Source organism: Colletes latitarsis, chromosome 11, assembly GCF_051014445.1.
Source record: "Colletes latitarsis isolate SP2378_abdomen chromosome 11, iyColLati1, whole genome shotgun sequence".
Classification (NCBI taxonomy): domain Eukaryota; kingdom Metazoa; phylum Arthropoda; class Insecta; order Hymenoptera; family Colletidae; genus Colletes; species Colletes latitarsis.
In genome coordinates this window covers 21,256,565-21,279,240 of record NC_135144.1, presented here as the reverse complement: position 1 = coordinate 21,279,240, position 22,676 = coordinate 21,256,565, and the positions used below count along the sequence as shown (strand labels likewise).

At 35.9% G+C, this 22,676-nt stretch overlaps 2 protein-coding genes across 5 annotated transcripts; both read right to left on the bottom strand.

The window, feature by feature from the left end:
• Positions 1-53: 53 nt before the first annotated feature.
• On the bottom strand, positions 54-5,660 carry Cpr49ah (cuticular protein 49Ah). Its single transcript, XM_076777583.1, has 4 exons — positions 5,507-5,660; positions 3,609-3,790; positions 1,276-1,537; positions 54-185 (listed from the first exon to the last, which is right to left on the bottom strand). Exons 1-4 carry the CDS (start codon positions 5,516-5,518, stop codon positions 87-89), a joined length of 555 nt encoding a protein of 184 aa, XP_076633698.1. The 5' UTR covers positions 5,519-5,660; the 3' UTR covers positions 54-86.
• Positions 5,661-7,294: 1,634 nt separating this feature from the next.
• Positions 7,295-21,271, bottom strand: LOC143347924 (uncharacterized). 4 transcript variants are annotated; one of them, XM_076777578.1, is made up of 5 exons: positions 14,530-14,629; positions 13,694-13,861; positions 9,095-9,348; positions 8,856-8,975; positions 7,297-8,797 (listed from the first exon to the last, which is right to left on the bottom strand). In XM_076777578.1, the coding sequence occupies exons 2-5, from the start codon at positions 13,730-13,732 to the stop codon at positions 8,212-8,214; spliced, it is 999 nt and encodes a 332-aa protein (XP_076633693.1). In that variant the 5' UTR covers positions 13,733-13,861; positions 14,530-14,629; the 3' UTR covers positions 7,297-8,211. The 4 variants fall into 4 exon arrangements, with proteins under 4 accessions (XP_076633697.1, XP_076633693.1, XP_076633694.1 ...); XM_076777579.1 differs by having other exon boundaries at positions 13,694-13,897; positions 14,525-14,593; XM_076777580.1 differs by having other exon boundaries at positions 13,694-13,858; positions 14,530-14,574.
• Positions 21,272-22,676: the final 1,405 nt, after the last annotated feature.

The following is a 22,676-nucleotide window of genomic DNA, read 5'->3' as shown; positions in this document are numbered from 1 at the left end:
TCTTAATTTAACGACTTCATTATTAGTTCTCAAAAAGATAATATACATCGATAGTGCGTCAACAATGTTTTCGGTTTTCGTACACCTCATTTCCGGAACTTTCTCTCGTAATTGTCTCGTCGCTCGACTTGCTGATTGAAAGGCTGCGGCTGTGTCTTTTGGGCCGCCTCGCGTGCGTCTGCCTCCTGAAATTATTTCAGTCGAGTGTGATTTATTGCAGAAATAATTTCCTCGACCGAATAAAAAATCTATTATCCCACGCGATCCAAACAAAATCTTGCAAGCTCTTTTCTCAGAGACCTTGAATTCTTTTAATTAAATGGGCTTTGGAGGACTAATCTTTTCATAAGCAATAAATTTAAACAAGATTGTCTTTGATCGAATGTTGGCTCCTCTGGACCACTATATTTACAAAAAAAAAAGCGAAAACGATATCTTCGTTGGTTCCTGAAACATTTCATTGAAACGAACACCGTGCGTTGCATAATTTGTTTACGTGGAATACTGAAAATATTATGCTCGTGGTTATTGGCCATAAAATTGCCACGAGCTATTTATCGAAAGTTACTCGACGCGAGTAGAAATTACACAGATGTAAGAAAAATTACCGGAGAAACCAGTATGTCTAAAGCAACAAGGAAAAAGAAAGTCAGGATCGAATAGTTAACACGCTTATGCCCGCTGCCATAAGTCGCATATGTGTGACGCGCCGCGTCTTGCGAAAGAACATCCGACAGAGATGATTTTATCAAGCGATATTGCAAGAGAAAATTTACTCCGAAGAATGAAGGTGGGCCCCAAACTAAATTAGATTTCATACTTCGTGGGCGCCTAATTCTTTAATAATGTTTATTCTCTACTATAATCCACGATGTCTAATTTCATTTAGGCCTCCCACATTTGGGATTCCAGGTCGCTTTAAAATTTATCATTCTGTGAAAAATTATTAACGATCAGATCTATTATCTGACTAAAATTTACAATAAAAATAAACTCGTTTCGAATCACCGATTCGAAGCAAATGAAAAATGAAGATTCGAGGTATTGAGAATTTTTGAATACCGCTGTGTAGAGAGCCAATGCAGCGTATTAAATAAAATTGCAGTGAATGTAGAACGAAGTCTGCGGAGGACGGTTTTCCAACCGAATGGCGGCGGCCGACGCGCCGAACAGGAAGAACGTGTGGAGGAGGAAAGGGCACGGACGTAGAAGGAAACGCATCAGGAGAAAGGAAGAATCGGAGAATGAAGAGAAAGAAAAAGTCGTGGGACGTACTTCTTGCTGACGAATGCCCGCAAAGATGAGGTCGAGGCCTTTCTGAATCTCCTCGCTGACTGGCGGTGGCGTGGGAATGTGTTCACCGGTCGCGTGAAAGCCAGTCTCGTCAGCTGTGTAATGAATAGTGATCAGCTGCCCCTCGGGACTCATGTACGAGTAGCTTCCTTGTTGGACCAAAGCTTCTCCTTGTTCCTCGCCTTCGCCTACCTTCTTGATGTAACCGCTCTCCTCCGCGATGATGTTATTTCCCGTTTCGTAACTACGAATAATTTATTCATATCAGATTTGTGGTCGTTCTCGTGATATAAAAAAAAAAAAGAAGGAAAAGGACCGTTCCGGACCCGATCATCGAAGTCCAGCGGTTTCACCGCATCGTTTAACCTTTCACGGACGCGCCTGGCCGTTGTTAGGTCTTTTACGATCGAAGGACTTTTTTTTTTGTCGATACAAGGCTAGAAAGGGTCGAGATTGCAAATTTTATTTGAAATGTCTCTGCTATTTTTAAATCTTTTTGTCTTTCGGCAAGTTGGTCCGCCTTGACAGGTTAATTATTAAGGACGGATTAAAAATTTGAGATTTCTAGTTAGAATTACGTTATATCGTGTTAAGTCATTTTTTGCTCTGTTCGTGGCGATAAAGGAAAGAATATTTTCGTATTTTCAACATATTCTTCTTTCCCCGATGGTCAGTGAATACACAGTAGATACGTGAGTGAATATACAGTGAATACGAACCATAAAAGTAAGGAAAATAGAACCTCGATCTTCGAAGGGTGTAAGACAGAGTTTAAAACTCGCGGTCTTGGCGCCCTGCTTCTATTGGGCATGCGCGAACCAATTACGCGGTTCTTCCTGCGTTAACCGTGCGCGTCCTTCCGTTGCCGCGGCTCTGAACCATGTGCAACGTATCTGCACGTGTCGCGTCGTAGGACGAACACAAAGTAATGTATATTACCGTCCGTAAATACAATACTCTTAAGGATTCCGTGAAACAGTGGGTAGTGTTTGTTTGGAAATGGATCCATCGCCCTAACCAAGAGGAATTTTCGCCAAAATTGCAGTTGTCTTCTAAACAACCGACGAAGAATTTAATGGATTTATCGCGCGAATTTAGTCCGTAAATTTCGACGAAAGGAGAAGAAAAATTACGAAGGTATCGTTTTATCGCGTAACAATGGTTCGACGAAACGTGGCTCCAACGGACCGGAACACGACACGAGGCATACGTGAACGCGTTAAACTTCGTTGGATACGATCATGGTTTGGATGGATGCTCATCTAGGACCTCTCGCGTGTTGTACTGATAAAATCGGAGATTCGAATCCAACTTGAAACTGTAGACTACCGGCTGATGTTCGATGCTGATCATTGAAGGTACAAGCAAGGACAAAATTTTCGTAAGAGACTTATTTTTCACTACCGTCCTGATGCAAAAGAAACTTTTTATATAGGTTAGGTTGCAAGACGCGTTTATTGAATCTCTTAAAGTAATTATCGTGTTTTTACTTGTTCAGTTTAATTAAAGAAAATAAGAATGAAATTCGAATAAAGGAAGAGATATTCTACTGACAGTCTAAATAATCAAAGTATTTCGGAGATTGCAGCTAGTTTGCAAGAATTTTGCAAGTAGTAAACTTTGCATCCAAATCAAGTTATTGTTATTTTAAATTTGTGTGCAGATGTAGTAGTCGACGGTTATATATTTATTACGTAAACTATACGTCACTATTATACAACAATACTTCTAACTTCCACTTATCTCACGTCACACATAACGAGTCATGACCTAGAGACGTAATAAATTGCCTTTAACCTTTCAGATTGAATGTCTGGGTACGTTTATTATGAAATAATAATTTAAAATTGTAAAACACGATAAAATCCAATTTACTCGGGGTTGAATGGTAGAAATTATTACAGACATCAGACGATGTCGATAATTTCATAATTAAAATGATGTCGTGTCGATTCGATTTACTAGAAATTTAAAAAATTTATGTTTAAGAGGAAATAGTAGACAAGCCCGGAAAATATAAATTTGATATAATTACGAAAAATTAATCTCTATTTCAGGCGATTTCAATTAGATTTCGATTCAACTTCCGTTCAATTAACTTCGTGTGATTTCACGTTATTTCACGTGATTTTAGAAAGGAAGGGTTAATAACGCCTCCATTAAAAAGCGAAATTTAATATAGACGAGAATCCATTCAACTGTATAAACAAATTAAATTTTTTCCAAATAATACCAACAATAATCGTTGCATGGTATCGTTTGCGAGCGCGTAATGGAATGAAATTTTTCGTTTCGAATTAATTAATAGGCAGTACCTCGTTTTGTACGTTCCGTCGTGTTCCTGTTGTTTGTTCCAATGTAAAATTGGAATAGGCGTTGTAGTCTGAAGTTTCCTCTCTTCGCTCGGAGGATTTGGCCTATCATTATCGTGGTAGCTGTTACGACCGTGGTAATTCGATTCTTGCGCCGCTGCTAATCCCAAGATTACAGCCAGTACCTACCACAATAAAATTTATGCTTGAACAGCCGTTTGATTCAACAGTCGGCGACTGGTGACGCAAGCTCGTGGCCGTAGGAATTGAATGGGGCAAATTCTTAAGAGGGGACCGAATTTTAATGCGACGGAGGATTTATCAACCGCTTCTTCACCGTGGCATCCTTCGATACAGAGTTAGGGAGATGAGTGAAAGTGAGAAGCAAATGCCAACGCGGGTCATTTACTCCTGACCTACGACGAGTTTGCGAACTCGTTGATTTACTTTGCCTTGTTTCACTTCGTGCCACCTATGCCGTAATATTATAATTGTTCAAGGATCATCCTCCTTTCGCAACACGAATTCAATTTTCGATCGTCGATGGGAAAATTCATTTTCGAGAATAAACCACGGGGAAAAATGACGTTCTAATTGATTCGGAATTTTTAATATCAAGCGACATTTAAAAATATGGCGTGGATTTTGTTTGAATTTTTTACACCAGGTTCCGGAAAATGCAATACCGAATGTTGTATATATTTACTCGATTGTGCAAGGAATGTTAGATGGATACAATGTATAAATACGTAAATATTCTCAGTGTTCGATGGAAAGATGAATGATATTGTAATTTTGAAAATATGATATAAAGGATGTAGTAATTTTGCATTCTGGTATGATAGAAAGAAGTTTCTTCGATTTTCAATTAATTTACACAGAGAAACGTTATTTAAAAATTTGGTAATATTGTTCAGTACTTGATAAATTGTTTTGAATAATATGATATTTTTAAATATTCTATTTGAGAGTAAAAACACTTTATAAGTCATTATATAATTTAAATAATTGACACTATAATACATAAATATTCTCAGTATTCGATGGAAAGATGAATGATATTGTAATTTTGAAAATATGATATAAAGAATATAGTAATTTTGCATGCTGGTGTGATAGAAAGAAATTTCTTCGATATTCAATTAATTTGCACAGAGAAACGTTATCTGAAAATTTGGAAATATTGTTCAGTACCTAATAAATTGTTTTTATTTGAATATTTTTCAATATTCCATTTGAGAGTGGAAACACTTTATAAGTCATTATATAATTTAAAAAATTGACACTATAATACATAAATATTCTCAGTATTCGATGGAAAGATAAAAGATACTGTAATTTTAAAAATATGGTATAAAGAATATAGTAATTTTGCATTCTGGTGTGATAGAAAGAAATTTCTTCGATTTTCAATTAATTTGCACAGAGAAACGTTATCTAAAAATTTGGTAATATTGTTCAGTACCTAATAAATTGTTTTTATTTGAATATTTTTCAATATTCCATTTGAGAGTCACTTTATAAGTCATTAATGAAACTATTCGTCATAGAAGCTTAAGATATATTTATATAATTTGAAAAATTGACGCTCATCGTTTGTTTCATTTGAGAATTAATAACTTATTTCTATCCTAATTATTTCACACTGCTTTGAGAACGCTCATTGTACTATAAGTTTAATGGAATGAAATGCTAGAAATTCTACTAATGGTCACAAAAGATTTATCTATGAAGCTGGAATTATCTTGTAAGATTTAAATTTATTCCTTATAGCTTCAGCTTGATATTCTGAATATTTGTACACACCAGAAAACGTTCTCCAACGAATAAAATAAAAACATGACACAGTAATCATAACAAATATAACTAAATACGTAATCAATGATACAATAATTACTTACAATGGTCTTCATCTTGATAATGGAAGGAGTTGTACAAAAAGAAGTAGATAGCAATTGAATCCAATCGTTTCTGACCCCAAGAAAGTAGAGAATTCTCCTTTTATACTGACTCTCACTTTATCCCCACCCGACGACTGATGGACCTCCAAAGATATTCTCCCATCTTTGTAACAAAAATCTCTATATATATATACTCTTGTTCATATGGATTTATAAAATCATTGAATTTCTATGACGTAAATGATCAATTTTCAATAAAAAAATTGTCAATACCATAATAGTTACTAATTTGAAATATTTATGTATTCAATAAAAATAACACCTTATTTTAACGGCATCGTGTATAAAATTTTGTGCAAATAATATCTCTAATATTTAAAAAAATGGGAAATTTCTATTGTTTCGAGGTAATTTAAAGGCATTTAAGATGGTAAGGCCTATAGTTGACAGCGAAGTGATATATACGAAAACCTTTTCTGGCCATAACCGAGATTCTTTCAATTCCTCGTAAATGTTTCGTCAAGGAACCTTTATATAACATTTTGGATCAGTTATTTCTGGAAGAGTTTCAATCTCTGGCATCGAATTCTGACCGCTCAAGCGTCAATTTGGTAATATAATAATATAATACCGTCCATATTTGGGCAACAGTTACCATTACTTCAAGTCGATGCTCCCTGGAGTACGTAGAATCGAATGAATTGGAACAGAGAGAAAAACGACTTAATGACATTATATAAGACACGTACATGTACTTCTTGTTTATTCATATAATCTAACAACGCGATACGTAATATCTCTGGCACAGTTTCGATCCCTTTTAATTAACTTAAAATCAATGGCAAACATTTCGATCGTGTTTTGCAATAATTACATCCCGTAAATTGAAGTTTTCAGCGAAGATAGGTGATTTTCACTTTCAGAAAATTACAGAAATATACAGGGTGTTCGGCCATCCCTGGGAAAAATTTTAATGGGGGGTTCTAGAGCCCAAATTAGACGAAAATCAAGAATACCAATTTGTTGATGGGAGCTTCGTTAAAAAGTTATTAACAATTAAATTCAAAAATTTTAAATCGTTCTGGAAAAATTATTTTCGGTTGCGGGGGTCAATTACAATCGTTTTTGGTGAATAGACCTACCCCCGAAATCCTACCCACTTTCTAGAAAAAAATTCGAGAAGGTGTGAAATTTTTCGACGGAAAAAAAACATTTCAAATCGTTTTGAAAAAATTATTTTCGGTTGCAGGGGTCAATTATAATCGTTTTTGGTGAATAGACCTACCCCCGAAATCCTACCCACTTTCGAGAAAAAAATTCACTACGGACGGAACTTTAAATGTTAATAACTTTTTAACGAAGCCTCAATCAATAAATTGGTATTCTTGATTTTCGTCTTATTTTGGCCTCTAGAATCCCCCATTAAAATTTTTCCCAGCGGTGGCCAAACACCCTGTATATTTAAAAAAATATTTTTCGAAGAGATGATTATTCATGATAATTTTGTAAGTCTTCGTGATACGTATAACATTTCCTTGTTTTAAATATTAGATTTGTGGAAAAATTCCTTCGGTACAAGATCGATAGATGTCAAGGGTCAGTACTAGGTAGAAATGTAATTAAACGAAACTTGCTTTGCACAAAACAATTTATCCCTAAATAGGTTAAAATGACAAAAGGAAAATACGCTCTCAAATCAAATATTTATCTAAAGATTCTATTGTATTTATACATTTGTATTTTCCAGACAAAGAACAAATAAATTATTCTAGTCAAACTTTAATAATTTTCAAATTTCTACAATATATTGACAGAAATAATTGTTTTAGTTGAAATAGATTTATATTGGATAGTTGGTTAAGCAATTGCTGATCTAATACAAAAGTTTTCGATCGTATTTTACTTTCCGGAAATCCGTCGTAAGTGCTGCGCAGGCGCGTCGTGAATGCTCGGTTGCGTTGGTAGGCGCTCGATGAAGAAATTTTCTAGACGAAGTAATTTCTATTTATCGACGATCGATGTCTAAATAAAAATTTCCCAAACTCGCCACAAAACATTTTGCCATTCTAGTCGTTTACAATTCAGTTCAAAAAGTCATTTCTGTTTAGGTAATAAATGAAAATGATTCGAGCGAATCATTTATAAATGTTGTCCACATACAAATATACATTTTAATTCCGAGCACAAGCTATTTTTTAAACATAATTCTTAAAAAATCTTTTGTAGTATCAAACACGACGAAGATATTCCAGATGGTATCCCATAGCACTTCAAAACGAAATTTCTCACATTATTGCCAGAAATGAAACATGCATAAATTTTGTGTTGAATGCTTAATTTATGTAATACTTTTTCCTTACAAAGTAACACAATTTCCTATACACGTGCGATATATTTAACAGTGTAAATATGTTTTGTTAACGTAATAAAACATAATAATGGAAAACTGCTTAATCGTACTAATCCTCGACGAGCATAAACAAACACAATCAGCCTTGTTTACGGTTTTGTAAATTCATCGTACGTCGTTCTTTAATTTATTTTAACAGAATTACAGTATTCGCACAAAGTCGTCGGATTTATTTAAATTTACTGGAACCTTATAAATAATAAGATAGTCAAAACATGGCACCTACTGTTAACCTTTGGAGAGACCTTACGATTTCTCCACGCCATCTAGCATAGCTTCAGCGAGATAGTTTATATTACTTCGTGTATCTTCTTGATCTCTGTCTGTATAATGTAGGTGGCGCCGGATCGTAAGGCGTCGCTGCGAAACCTACGTATTTATTGTTCTTCTGGTGAACGAAACCGTTGCTTTGAGGATCCGTTTTATAATAAATTACTCTTCTAATACCAAACGGGTCGATGTAACCGAAAGACCCAACGTTTCTTCCTCTGGCGTCCTGTTCCTCCTCGTGATACTGCCTCTTCAGATAATATTGGAATCCGTTTGCAACGTTATGCGTCCCGTCGTATGGTGGCGCGTCGGTCGAACTACTTTGGGATGCAGGTGTCGCTAGTCGATGGTTCTTCTGCAAATGGTCGTAAGGACCAGTAGCCCCGTCCCGTGGTCGTTGTAGGTAATTATAATAACTGTTCGGAAGCTGGGAATTTTGCAGATTTCGTTGTCCCGAAGAAAAGCTTCCTCGATTCGCCGCGTTGTAGTAATCGTTGCTCGAGCTCGATATAGGAGAAACGTCCACTCGAGGATTGGCTGTGGTACTGACGTAATAGCCAGAGTTTATTTCGTTGCCAAGCAAAGGTGACACGTTGCTTCCTTTCCACTGTCTGCGACGGAAAGGAACGTTTAATTATCGATCGTTAATATACCTTTTTGGTTCAGTACCTGAAAGGATTTGGCGGTCGTGTCGGTTCTACGAGGATTCCACTCTGGGCAGGCACCCTTTTCGCTTCCGCCATTGCATCGTACATGGGTCTGTCTTTGCCCACGTACACCATTTTTGATCTGATTAAAACGTACAATAATCTTTATATATGAGTTTTACCATCTTAAATGCAACTGAAATTTAGTATTAAACGTATCGAGAGGGATTATTATAAAATTTTTCAAATATAATTGTTTACCTTAATATTCGAAACCCGTTGTGATCAGCCACGTAATCCTTGAGTCGCAAGTACCCTAAAGGGTCCAGCCAGCCCTCTGTGCCGATAACCGTGCCATCGACTAACCTTTTCTCCTTCCTGTATTGTCCGTTCAACGTTTGAAACCGGAAATGCCTCTCGGGACCCTCATCCGTCTGAATATGGTACTGCGTATTTGGGTCGAAATTCCAACCGCTTTTGTCAGCGTTTCCCGTGCTTCGACATAAGACTGAGACCTGAAACAATAGAACCATCGATATTTTTTTCAATCAACGTTTCCATCTACACTACGAAAAAAAAGTGGTCGATCGAAATTTCGTTCGAGCCCATAATTTTTACTCGCGACAAATGCAAATAATGTGAAAAAAGAATCTATTATACAAATTTTATTCGCTTTTAAATGCCATTATATAAAATTCTTAATGCGGTTTTCGGGCTCTCGGGGTCCTCGAATTCCTCGCACCCTTTTTTCGTTCTCCCAGGTCCGCCACTAAATTCGAAATAATGCAGTTCGAAACTCGTTCAACAGATGTGCATACAAAGTGTCTCATCAGCAAGCATGTGTCTCAATCGGATCCGCAGAAGTCGGATTGCGCCCGTAGAATCTCGTCAAGGACAACTATTCCAGTACTCGCGTACACTTTTCGAGTAATTGTCTCGTCGGCCGAAGGACGAGACCGCCACCCACCCAAAGTCATCGCGAGAATCCATGGCTCCGTCGAGGAGACGAGAACTGGTTAATAGAGTTTACGTTCGAGGGAAAAGCAAGTCGAGCTAAGAGCTTTCTTCCATGAAAAGGAACGTCGGTAATGCACGGTACAGGACGCCCTGGCTGACGGTAACCATAAGCTTTTAAACCTGCAACGGGAGAATGGTATCAGCGCTAAACTGGTAACAGCGGACGTCGGAGCAGCTGGATTGGTTGGAAAGGAACTCCACGCAACGACCTCGACCATGAATACATCGAGGATGAAGCACAGATGGTTGAATCGAGGAGACAAAAGCTTCGGGATCGACTGTACGAGATCAAATTATCGGAAATCACTGTCCTAACCTAGCTTTTTGGCGCCTTCCTAGCATCCTAACCTAGCTTTCGAATCTTTTACGAACTTTGTATATTTTTTGCAAGGGAAACCTTAAACTTTCTCGATCGGGGAACTCTGCTTTTTTTAGTGTAAAAATACTAACAATTATGAAAGTTATTTAATGATGCGCCTATGGATACTGATCAGTTATTAAATGTAGGGTGTTCGACCAACCTTAAGAAAAATTTTAATGGGAGATTCTAGAGGCCAAAATAAGACTACAATCAAGAATATCAATTTGTAGATTGAAGCTTCGTTAAAAAATTATTAAAAAATGAAATCGCTAACGAGAGAAACTTGTATAATTTCTTTTAATGGAAAAATATACTTAAGATCCGTTCACACCGAAATTTTAAATGTTTGGGAAAGTAAATCGAATATTTTTTAAATCCAAGTTCAATGCCATGGACCAATTAAATCTTCCCATAGTCAGATGTAAGAAACTTATTTAAGTGTTCAATTTTAATGATACGCATAATTGCAGTATTTCTACTGGTTCAAATGTGTGTCACAATGATAGTATCGCTGGTCTATATACTTGGTATTCATTGACAGCATTCATTTCCTATATGGAAAGACGGCCTTCGTCACTTTCAATCTACATGCACGATACGTGGTATTAATTATTCGTGTGATTCGCTCGACAAAGTTCCATCGCGTGTATCATCGTAAATTTTACTATGTCACTAATACACGGGGACACATGACACGCATGGATTGGCATGCTTCCAGAAATAACTATTCCAAACTGTTACATAAGTGTTCTTGGTGAGACAGTTGCATAGAAAAAATTTAATAAAATTAATCAAAATAAAAGAGACAATCTCGTTAAGTAGATTGTATAAATTTTAGAGGCCAAAATAAGACGAAAATCAAGAATACTAATTTGTTGATGGAGGCTTCGTTAAAAAGTTATTAACGTTTAAAGTTCCGCCTGTTCTGAATTTTTTTCTAGAAAATGGGTAGGATTTCGGGAGTAGGTCTATTCACCAAAAATGTTTGTAATTGACCCCTGTAACTAAATATAATTTTTTTAATATGATTTGAAATTTTTTAATTTCGTCTAAAAATTTCATACCTACTCGAATTTTTTTCTCGAAAGTACGCAGGATTTCGGGGGTATGTCTAATGACCAAAAATGATCATAATTGAGCCCTGTAACTAAATATAATTTTTCCAGAATGAATTGAAATTTTTTAATTTTGTCGAAAAATTCTATATCTTCTCGAATTTTTTCCTCGAAAGTGGGTAGAATTTCAAGTGTATGTCTAATGATCAAAAATGATTATAATTGACCCCCGCAACCGAAAATAATTTTTTCAGACCGATTTGAAATTTTTTAATAACTTTTTAACGAAGTCTCAATCAACAAATTGATATACTTGATTTTCATCTTATTTTGGCCTCTAGAATCTCCCATTAAAATTTTTCCGGGATGGCCGAACACCCTGTATACAAAAGCTGCGAGTACCGAAATACATTTTTACAAAGGAAAAATTATTCTCGACCCGCTAATGGATTTTAAAAGAAATTTTGCGCAACGATTCTTTCGACATGGCAAACAATGGTCGACATCTTACGCACGATGTTATTAACTATTCTTCATAGACTATCCCCGTAGCTTCTGTGAGTCATTTCCTCCCGTTCCTTTGACAAAAGTGTCTTTGCAATACTTTGTATTCGAGGCGATGAGAAGTTATTGCAATGGATAAGTGGCCAACCTGAATTTAACATACTCACGGTGGATGTCCCAACAGAGAAATAGGAAGATATTCAAGAAAACAGATGTACGCTTACGAAACGATAACGCGACTTAAATTGTGAATTTTACAATGCTTCGACGTTCGCAAAATGGCGCGTACTCGCAATTAATCTGCGTGAAACGATGTATACAGAGAAAACGACTGGAACGATTAATCGTTCAAAAATTAAAATGAAGTCCAAGGATGCTGCAAAGGTAGTTGCTGACCTTCGTAGTCGGTCTGATCATCGACGTATGCACTAGTGCACGTAATCTTCCAGAGCACTTAAATCCTCCTCCACTGCAGCCGGACGTAAATGGAATATGTAGATCGTTTATGAAACCACCTTGAGCCAAAAATCTGATTCTATAGTCGAGGGAAACGAGTCGCGTACAGTGGAATAGAATTTCAAGTAAAATTTCAAATGGTTAAATCTAAATGTAAATTCCCCGAAAAATTTCATTTGGAAATTGAAGTACCGAGAAATATTCTGACATTTTCAGAAATGTTTTCAAAGGGATCGTTATCGAAAGGAAGCATGGATGATAATAATGGGACTCGTTGACTGAAGATGAATGCAAACGACGAGAAGAAAATGCTGTGTTACGATTCTTTCACTTTGTTCTTCACGCTTTATGAACACCACGGACTCTCTTCGAATACGAAATGGGTGCTCTTTCCTTGGATCACGAACGATCCTTGGACCGTGATTACTGGTCAGCGATTATTGCGTTGTAATTACGTTACATCGTATCGTAAATTTTCCCCGTTGAAGCTGTCCTATTTGGAATATTTATTTAATTAAAGCAAAGATAAATAATGACGACGATAATTGTATCGGTAGTTTTTACAACGATGGGATTGTAAAGGAAGTTGTTAAATACTTCCCTAAATTTTGTAATTGTATCTTTTGGTTATTTGTACAATTATTGTGTTTCATAAAATGGGATATTATTGAAAGTCTATTTTTAGTAGAATAATAAGACAGTGAGAAATGCAAACATAAAAGTAATAATGATAATTATACTATAGAATTCCATTGTCCCGAAGGATGTAGTTATGCATAACTAATAATTTTCGAATAACTGCGGGTAATGATACATAATGAGCCTATCGTTCGTGTGAAGCATGGAAAGAGTCTCGTTTGTACATTATAAGTTTATTTACAAGCCGAAATAAATTCTAATAGCGCTGTAATTATCGTGCATTTAGAGAATCTTTGTTATTTGAAAGTCAATGAGTATTACTTAACAGGAGCAAGATGCAAGTAAATTATTACGAAACATCCGAGCACCCAACATTGTCGCGAATGCCTCCAAAACATATTTTCAAAATTCTCCTTTGTGATAAAAGTATACGATTGAAAATTATGAATGGCACTCGATTAAATCTGAATTACAAACTCACGATTAAAATTCTGGAAATCTTGCTCCTTATCGCTTTAAAATAAATAGATTTATTATGTAGTAATTGTTAATTATCTGTTTAAAATCTACTATCTTAATACATATTTAATTCAATACTTCCATGGAATATTTATGATACGAACATTAAATAGAGTAACTCGGAGCATGGATTTCTTCGATTTTGTTGAAGTAGAAAGTTAATATAAAGAAACAGACGCATTCATCAGCCTAGAAAATGATTTAGAATGGTACATTCACAATTTCAATAATAAACGCATTCATCTACTCTTTGCTTTTTTACGCGAATAAAGATTTATCACTCGATAAACATGGATTAGACAAACCTACCGTTAAAACATTCAGGCAACATAATGTCCACAGAAACATAGTCTTCGCGATATATATATATTCGAGTACAGCTGAATTACACCAACATGCTGCCTTCTTTCTGTTCTTCTTTATCACAATCCGGTTTAAGTATTGCGCGAGAAGGGGTAAAGCACATGCAGATAGCTTCTGGAAAATTGCAATACATCCGCTCGAGAACTAGTCCTTTAATCTTGCAAAAATTCAAACAACCTTTCTCTCGATTTTCTCAAAAATTTTCCAAAAAGCATCGAGAATTATCAGAGAATACTCATCGAAGCAAAAATGAAAAATTCTCGAAAATAGATGAAAATACAGTGTAAATTTCTCAAACTAATTCTTTACTCCTGCAAGAATTAAAGCAAACTTTCTTTCGACTTTCCCAAAAATCAAGAGCATCGAAAATTACCGGAAAATACCGTTCAAAGTGAAAATATTAAACGAAGAAAACAGATGAGAATATAGTGTAAATTTTTCACGAAGAAAAGCAAAGAAAAAATTGTGTAAAACTTCTCAAACTAATCCTTTACTCCTGCAAGAATTAAAGCAAACTTTCTTTCGAAAATTATCGGAAAATACTGTTCAAAGCAAAAATATTAAACGAAGAAAACGGATGAGAATATAGTGTAAATTTTTCACGAGGAAAAGCGAGGAAAAAAATTGTGTAAAACTTTCGTTTCGATCGATGGGTCGTAAACGTCACCCTCGCGTGGATTTTATTCGACGCGACGCGATAATGTTCTCGTTTAGTGTTGTCCGCGTGGAACGTGGTGGCCGTAAAATTAGGAAACGGTGGAAGAAAGTGCGGAAAACAGTACCACGGTGTATCACCAGCACGGATATCAACGAAGCGAGCACAGAGGACGCGATACGGGAACTGAGACCCGATGGATGCTTTGTGTTTTCAGAGTATCGTCAACCATTCCATGGATCTCAACTCTTTCCTTCGCAGCCGTATCCCTACCTCCTCAATGAGCACGCACCGTTTTTCCTGAACAACACCGCGCCCATCTTGCAATTACAGATGATCACTCTACATTTAAAATTACCTCACCGAAACTTATGGTTATGCATTCCTCCATCGTGCAGCCTCTAATTACAAATACCTTCACGCGTCGTTATTACTGACTCACGGTGTACATTGCGAACCTTTTATGTATCGAGAGAATCTATATTTAACTAAATTAAAAAGCCATCATACACGTGCTTTAGAAAATAAGATATTTGTCAAAAATTAATATCCCTGTTTACAATTCCTAAAGATGGGATCCTCGAGTTCTCAACATTTAGAATTATTTAGAAACTTCCTGTTAGCTCTTTAAGCTCTGTATCCGCCATTGTTGATCTATACATGTGCCTCAGAAAATAAGATATTTGTCAAAAATTAATATCTCTGTTTACAATTTCTAGGGATGGTATCCTCGAGTTCTCAACATTTAGAATTGTTTAGGAACTTCCTGTTAGCTCTTTAAGCTCTGTATCCGCCATTGTTGATCCATACATGTGCCTTAGAAAATAAGATATTTGTCAAAAATTAATATCCCTGTTTACAATTTCTAAAGATGGGATCCTCGAGTTCTCAACATTTAGAATTTTTTGGGAACTTCCTGTTAGCTCTTTAAGCTCTGTATCCGCCATTGTTGATCTATACATGTGCCTCAGAAAATAAGATATTTGTCAAAAATTAATATCTCTGTTTACAATTTCTAAGAATGGGATCCTCGAGATCTCAACATTTAGAATTGTTTAGGAACTTCCTGTTAGCTCTTTAAGCTCTGTCTCCGCCATTGTTGATCTATACATGTGCCTCAGAAAATAAGATATTTGTCAAAAATTAATATCTCTGTTTACAATTTCTAGGGATGGTATCCTCGAGATCTCAACATTTAGAATTGTTTAGAAACTTCCTGTCAGCTCTTTAAGCTCTGTATCCACCATTGTTGATCTATACATGTGCCTCAGAAAATAAGATATTTGTCAAAAATTAACATCTCTGTTTACAATTTCTAGGGATGGTATCCTCGAGTTCTCAACATTTAGAATTTTTTGGGAACTTCCTGTTAACTCTTTAAGCTCTAGATCTATACATGTGCCTCAGAAAATAAGATATTTGTCAAAAATTAATATCTCTGTTTACAATTTCTAGGGATGGTATCCTCGAGTTCTCAACATTTAGAATTGTTTAGGAACTTCCTGTTAGCTCTTTAAGCTCTGTATCCGCCATTGTTGATCCATACATGTGCCTTAGAAAATAAGATATTTGTCAAAAATTAACATCTCTGTTTACAATTTCTAAGGATGGTATCCTCGAGATCTCAATATTTAGAATTTTTTGGGAACTTCCTGTTAACTCTTTAAGCTCTAGATCTATACATGTGCCTCAGAAAATAAGATATTTGTCAAAAATTAACATCTCTGTTTACAATTTCTAGGGATGGTATCCTCGAGATCTCAACATTTAGAATTGTTTAGGAACTTCCTGTTAGCTCTTTAAGCTCTGTATCCGCCATTGTTGATCCATACATGTGCCTTAGAAAATAAGATATTTGTCAAAAATTAACATCTCTGTTTACAATTTCTAAGGATGGTATCCTCGAGATCTCAATATTTAGAATTTTTTGGGAACTTCCTGTTAACTCTTTAAGCTCTAGATCTATACATGTGCCTCAGAAAATAAGATATTTGTCAAAAATTAACATCTCTGTTTACAATTTCTAAGGATGGTATCCTCGAGATCTCAATATTTAGAATTTTTTGGGAACTTCCTGTTAACTCTTTAAGCTCTAGATCTATACATGTGCCTCAGAAAATAAGATATTTGTCAAAAATTAATATCTCTGTTTACAATTTCTAAGGATGGTATCCTCGAGATCTCAACATTTAGAATTGTTTAGGAACTTTCTGTTAGCTCTTTAAGCTTTATATCCGCCATTGCAAATATATGTGATAATATCCACAAGTTTATACAAACTTTGCAAGGTAATATCTTTGTAGAGTTCTTCCTGAATAATTTTTACTTCCTTGCATGCTCCAATAATTTTCTGTTTTGGGCGTTAAAAATATTCGAGTTCTTCGTCACTATGGGTTTAACGTAAACCAATAAGTCGAGCCAGGATCGACGAGTTAAGACCTCCAACGGTTCGCTTTTATCTGGCTCCCGGGTCCGTGGACCGTGACAGAAGCTGTCAAACTGTCAATATTCGCACGCGTCGACGATTCTTTTTTTGTTTGGAAAAACAATGTTTACGAACGCGTCCCCGTATGGAAATATTTTTGTAACGATAAACGGAGTCGTAGCTAAACAGTTACGAGGGAAATAATCTTTCTAGTCTCAAAAGATTGTGATTATTCACAGTTATCTAACTAAATGCAATTTAATACTGTAGTGTAAGAATATTGAAATATCAAATTGTGTAAAATTAAATATCACCTCGTTTCTGAGCTCTCACTTGCAGAAAGATGGCTTCTAAATATTATTTTTACTTCAATAGTGCTGTTACAATTTTATAATTCAATATTCTCACTGTAGTACTATTGAAGTAAAAATAATCTGTAGTAGCCATCTTCTTGCAAGAAGAACTTAGAAACGAGGTGATATTTAATTTTACACAATTTGATACTTCAATATTCTCACGCTACAGTATTAAATTGAATTTAGTTAAGTAACTGTGGATATCGTTACCACAGACTACAAAATATCTATAGAACTGAAAATATCATTCTACGTAAAAGTTGTATTATTATGATGACTGTTATTTAGTTTCTCTTTATCATCGAACGCGTCGAAATTGATTTCTCCTCGTATTGGGAGTTGCGTCAAAAAAAAAAAAAAAAGAAAACGTGATTACTATGAACGAGGGATCGCTGACGTTGTCATACTAGAATTCGAGTTTCATTCACAAATACTCGAGTGATGAAAGTTGACAAGCATTAACCGAATCACATGTAAGAAAGCCCGATTCATCCTCTTATATACAGCTATCTGGTGGTCGAGTTTCACGATCATATTTTCTCCTTCGTTTGCATCGCTTTCACTTTTACGAGCCGAGAATATTGTACACGGCGAACAAACGCGATTGTGTGAATATATACGAGGCGCCGCCTTTAACAGTGAAACTTTTGCACGCATACCGATTTACGGTTCCCAGAGATCCAGTTTCCACTCGACCTTCTCTCGTTGTTTTTCAGCAACGACAAAATTACGACCGACTACGATTACCCAATTTACTCTGCAGGCGACTCTGGCAAAACGTAAACGTAAACAAGTGGTTGGAAATGATTTATATCCCTTAATAAACGAATCGTTACTTTTCGTATTTACAGTTAAGAATGTAAAACATTTTATAATAAATTTAAAAATGACGATCGCTTTGAATAAATTCGAAAATTATGAACGCGTTTCGAGAGACGAGTACACACATATAAGTTCAAATGCATTTGGCTCGATACCTAAATAGAAAATACCGTTACTATACCGCCATTTTCCTATTACGTCAGAGGAGCCCTTACAGAAATGGAGGTTCGAAAATACTGCTATGACATCATGCTAGTCCGCTAAAGTACCGATATATCCTTATTTACCGATATCCTCGAGCGAAACATTTATTTTATTATCCATTTGTTTGTGTCTCTAAACTCTCTAAATACTTTGTAAATTATTGCATCCGTGTCGTGTCTTCCAAAAGTGACAGAGAAATACTGAAAGCTTTCATAAAATATTTAACTCTTTCTTGAAGAACGCTACATCATACTGGTATAGTTTTGTACGTGTAAAAAGATACAGGTCCCGTTACGTGAAAAGAAAAAGGCCTCGAGTCGTCCTCAACGCCCACGTCTAACGATTTCTTCTTCTTGAAATTCTAATGGCTGCCCCCTTTTTTTCCTGTAATCTCCATACGCTCGAGTACGCTTGTAAATTTGATGATCCATATGATTTACCTTGTGTTAAAAATTAGAATAATGTAAATATCCCAACATCGTTAACTTCTAGAGAGTATACAAAGTATTCGGCCACACCTGGGGGAAATTTTAATGGGAGATTCTAGACGCCAAAATAAGGTGAAAATCAAGAATACTAATTTGTTGATGGAGGCATCGTTAAAAAGTTATTAACGTTTAAAGTTCAGCTTGTACTGAATTTTTTTCTCGAAAATGGGTAGGATTTCGGGGGTATGTATAAAAATAATTGTAATTCACCCTAGCAATCGAAAATAATTTTTCCAGAATGATTTGAAATTTTTTTTTCACCGAAGAATTTAGGCACCCCCTGACGATTTTCCTTAGAAATTCGTTTTTCATTTTTAATAATTTTGTTTGACGCCCTACAGAAAAGTTGTCTAATACTTTTTTGTAGGTACTCATGAGCTCTACTTCAGAAAAAAGTTTCATTGAAATATATTCACAATTGTAGGAGTTATGGCCGTTTGAAAATTTGACCAGTTTTAGGGGGTTTTTCTCATTTTTCGGTGTTAAGGAATAACTTTTCGAATATTTTTGGAATTTCTACATATTCGCCATTAAAATACGCGTTGTTTGCTTTTTCAAACATTAAAATCGTTCAATCCGTTCAGGAGTTATGGTGTTTTAAAGATGCGCATGAAATTTTGGGTAAACATTTCTGGCCAGATATTATATTTTCTGTAACGAATTTTTTTCTCGAAAGTGGGTAGGATTTCGAGGGTATGTCTAATGACCAAAAATGCTTGTAATTGACCCCTGTATATAAATATAATTTTTTTAGAGCGATTTGAAATTTTTTAATTTCGCCGAAAAATTTCAACACCTACTCGAATTTTTTTCTCGAAACTGGGTAGAAATTCAGGGGTATGTCTAATGACCAAAAATGATTGTAATTAACTCCCACAATCGAAAATAATTTTTCCAGAACGATTTGAAATTTTTCAATTTTGTCAAAAATTTCACACCTTCTCGAATTTTTTTCTCGAAAATGGGTAGGATTTCGAAGATATGTCTTTTGACCAAAAATGATTGTAATTGACCCTCGTAACCGAAAATAATTTTTCCAGAACGATTTGGAATTTTCCAATTTTGTCAAAAATTTCACACCTCGAATTTTTTTCTCGAAAATGGGTAGGATTTCGAAGATATGTCTATTGAACAAAAATGATTGTAATTGAGCCCCGCAACCGACAATAATTTTTCGAGAATGATTTGAAATTTTTTAATTTAATTTTTTAATAACTTTTCAACGAAGCCTCAGTCAAGAAATTGATATTCTTGATTGTCGTTTTATTTTGGCCTCTAGAATCTTTAATTAAAATTTTTCCCAGTGGTGGCTGAACACCCTGCATAATAATTAATAATTTTTCTTCGTATTTCATTTCAAAAGCTATCATAATAATTGTGAAATTTTCGATTTCTTTTGAAATTCTTTATAAAGCGTGCGAATACTAATTCATTACTCCTTTCTTATTCTACACCTCCTTAGTCACTATGTATTTATAAAGCGAACAAAAGGCAATGCTGAGAAAAATTCACATGACTTGTCGGAGACAATTGCCAGGAAACAGATGCAATCAAAAAATTGTAATCTCAGTCAACGAAGATACACGTTGTCTGACATTGCGTATATCCGCCGGTTGATGATTTTTATCGTAAAATCATACATTGCGGGTATCCGCCGGTTGATGATTTCTATCAACAACTCGGATGTTCCTTTTACTTTCGTTCATTATATTAGCCCCTTTATTTTATCGGTGATCTCGGAAGGGTAAATTCCATCGTAACAATTCTCAAACCGAAACTGAGTTGGGGGGAAATTCTTATCTGGATAAAAATTCTATGTTTAACAATAACAAACACCGAAGGTTTAGTATGCAAAAGTAACGATACAGAAAATACTTGGAAATAAGTGAAATAAGTGGTGTAAAGTAAGAGAAATGAAAGGCAGAGAATAAATTAAAATATGTTCCTAAATGGTATTTGAACGTTATTCGCGTGTGGTTTAGACGGGCGTTTAATTAACAGTGAATGGTAAATTTCCTACTACATGCTCCGTAGATATGTCTCATACACGCATGACTGATCTTGAACTTCGAGTGAAAAGAGCAGTGCATTAAACTCATTTTATACTGAATAACGTTTGCTGCTGGACGAAGCCGCGTTTTAGAATGAAAATAAAATTTGATAAAATCGAAACGATTTCTTATTGATAAAACAGTCGAATCCAGCCATCAAAGCCACAGAAAAGACTAGCAAGAATTTCCATCACAGTATGATTAAAATAACAACGTAATAAGCGCCGTCACTGTGCACATTAAATATCAAATAATTGAAACGGGTGTTGTTATTATTTATAATTTCAAAGGTTAGATGCGTGGAATTAGTAGCTTCGAAACGTAGCTTACCGCAATAATGAACGCCAGTTGTATTTCCCGCATTTTTAACGAACAAAATGGACACGGATGGACGAAGTTAACGTCGAAACAGTCATTTACTCGTCACGTCGAATTAATTCCCAGGAGAATTCAGAGACGAATCCTTACGCGTCTAATCGTGCCCGATTACTGATCCACCAGCGGCCAGGTCGAAGTCGAATCACGCTTAAAAGCCTACGTGAACAAGTCAAGCTGTCCGTACTTGGTAGAGCAGACCGGACCTACGCCTTCGCAATTTTCCTTTACGGATTATGATATGATTGTGCGTATAAGACACACGTAACACACAAACAATAAACACGCTGGCGACTTTGCGCAACGAAACCTTGCCTCTGAACTCCTATCCCTCGCGAACTTCGCTTTCATAACAATACCGAAGGATTCATTATTGTAGGAACAAAACTAAAATAAACAAGTGCCAGGATTCGATCTCGAAATTCCATAGCATCTGTTTTTTTAACTGATAGCAATGCCTAACTTGACTCTTTAAAAAGGCACCAGCCACGAGACTGTTCGATGCTTATTTTATTTCGTTACAATTCGATTTATTAATGTACGCTCATTCTTATTCGAGCGTCCATTATTCACTATATGTTCGCAAAAGCAGCCGGCGACAAATCGCGTAATGATTCGACGCGTTTATTCTTCATTAGTGTACTTCTGGCCTTACTGGGCGCGCAAATGCTCCATCTAGCGACTGATTAGCGCCAGAAGTAAAAGCGCAAGGCGAACCGGGAAAGGATAGCATCGCTGAGAAGGTTCGCCAATGATGTCACCACCGACAAGGTACAGGAACAGTCGTGCTATAGGACAAAGAGAGCATTCAATGGGAGTTTCTGTGTCACGAACTGAAATATCAACCTCGGGGTAAAAGCGATGGTTACTCAGCGCACTCTGCGGTTAAGGGCAACGACTCTGGGAACCATTTTGGATGTACCAATTGTAGAAAACTTATTATACGCTTTAATTACGCCTCATCTGTGCTTTAATTGTGAATCTGTCAAATCAATCGCTCTAAGAACAGTTTTCAATTGGTTTCTTAATTGTCCGGTCGAACGACGAGACAGCTCTTATTAGCGATCAGTGACCCGTGGCATAAGCTTGGCGATTGGTAACCAACGATCCATGACATGAGCACAGTCGCCTTAAATAGACTTATACCAGATAATACACGTCAATTTCAATGTAACGATTTTCGAAGAAGGTAACTGCAATATTGGTTAATTGTTAAAAATATTTTCCTTGCATTTAAGTCCTATTCAAGTATCAAAGGCAAAAACAGGAGTGAGACACAAATATAGTAACCTAATCATCACCATTCAGCTTAATACTATGGATCGTTTGTCATTATTTAATCTATAGATTTCGCAAAATATTATCCAAGTTTAATACATCGGTGTTTTTACGTTTATTTCGCTTAGGATATCTTTGACATGTATTTTGAACTTCCGGTCACCTAACTTATCGGTAGTGGACAAGTGGCGACATCGACAGTGCATCTCTGTACCACAGACGAGGTATACGAGTAGACCATTTACCTTATGGACTTTTGTGGCCCAATCTGACTG

What these genes read in the sequence shown, in the direction of transcription:
- LOC143347924 (XM_076777578.1), bottom strand. Translation starts at nt 13,732, where the DNA reads ATGTTTCTGTGGACATTATGTTGCCTGAATGTTTTAACG. An exon ending in GTTGCCTGAATGTTTTAACG is followed by an intron (nt 9,349 to 13,693) that starts GTAGGTTTGTCT and finishes CTATTGTTTCAG; the next exon opens with GTCTCAGTCTTATGTCGAAG. An exon ending in CGACCGCCAAATCCTTTCAG is followed by an intron (nt 8,798 to 8,855) that starts GTACTGAACCAA and finishes TTTCCGTCGCAG; the next exon opens with ACAGTGGAAAGGAAGCAACG.
- Cpr49ah (XM_076777583.1), bottom strand. An exon ending in GACGGAACGTACAAAACGAG is followed by an intron (nt 1,538 to 3,608) that starts GTACTGCCTATT and finishes AATTATTCGTAG; the next exon opens with TTACGAAACGGGAAATAACA. An exon ending in CGGGCATTCGTCAGCAAGAA is followed by an intron (nt 186 to 1,275) that starts GTACGTCCCACG and finishes AAATAATTTCAG; the next exon opens with GAGGCAGACGCACGCGAGGC.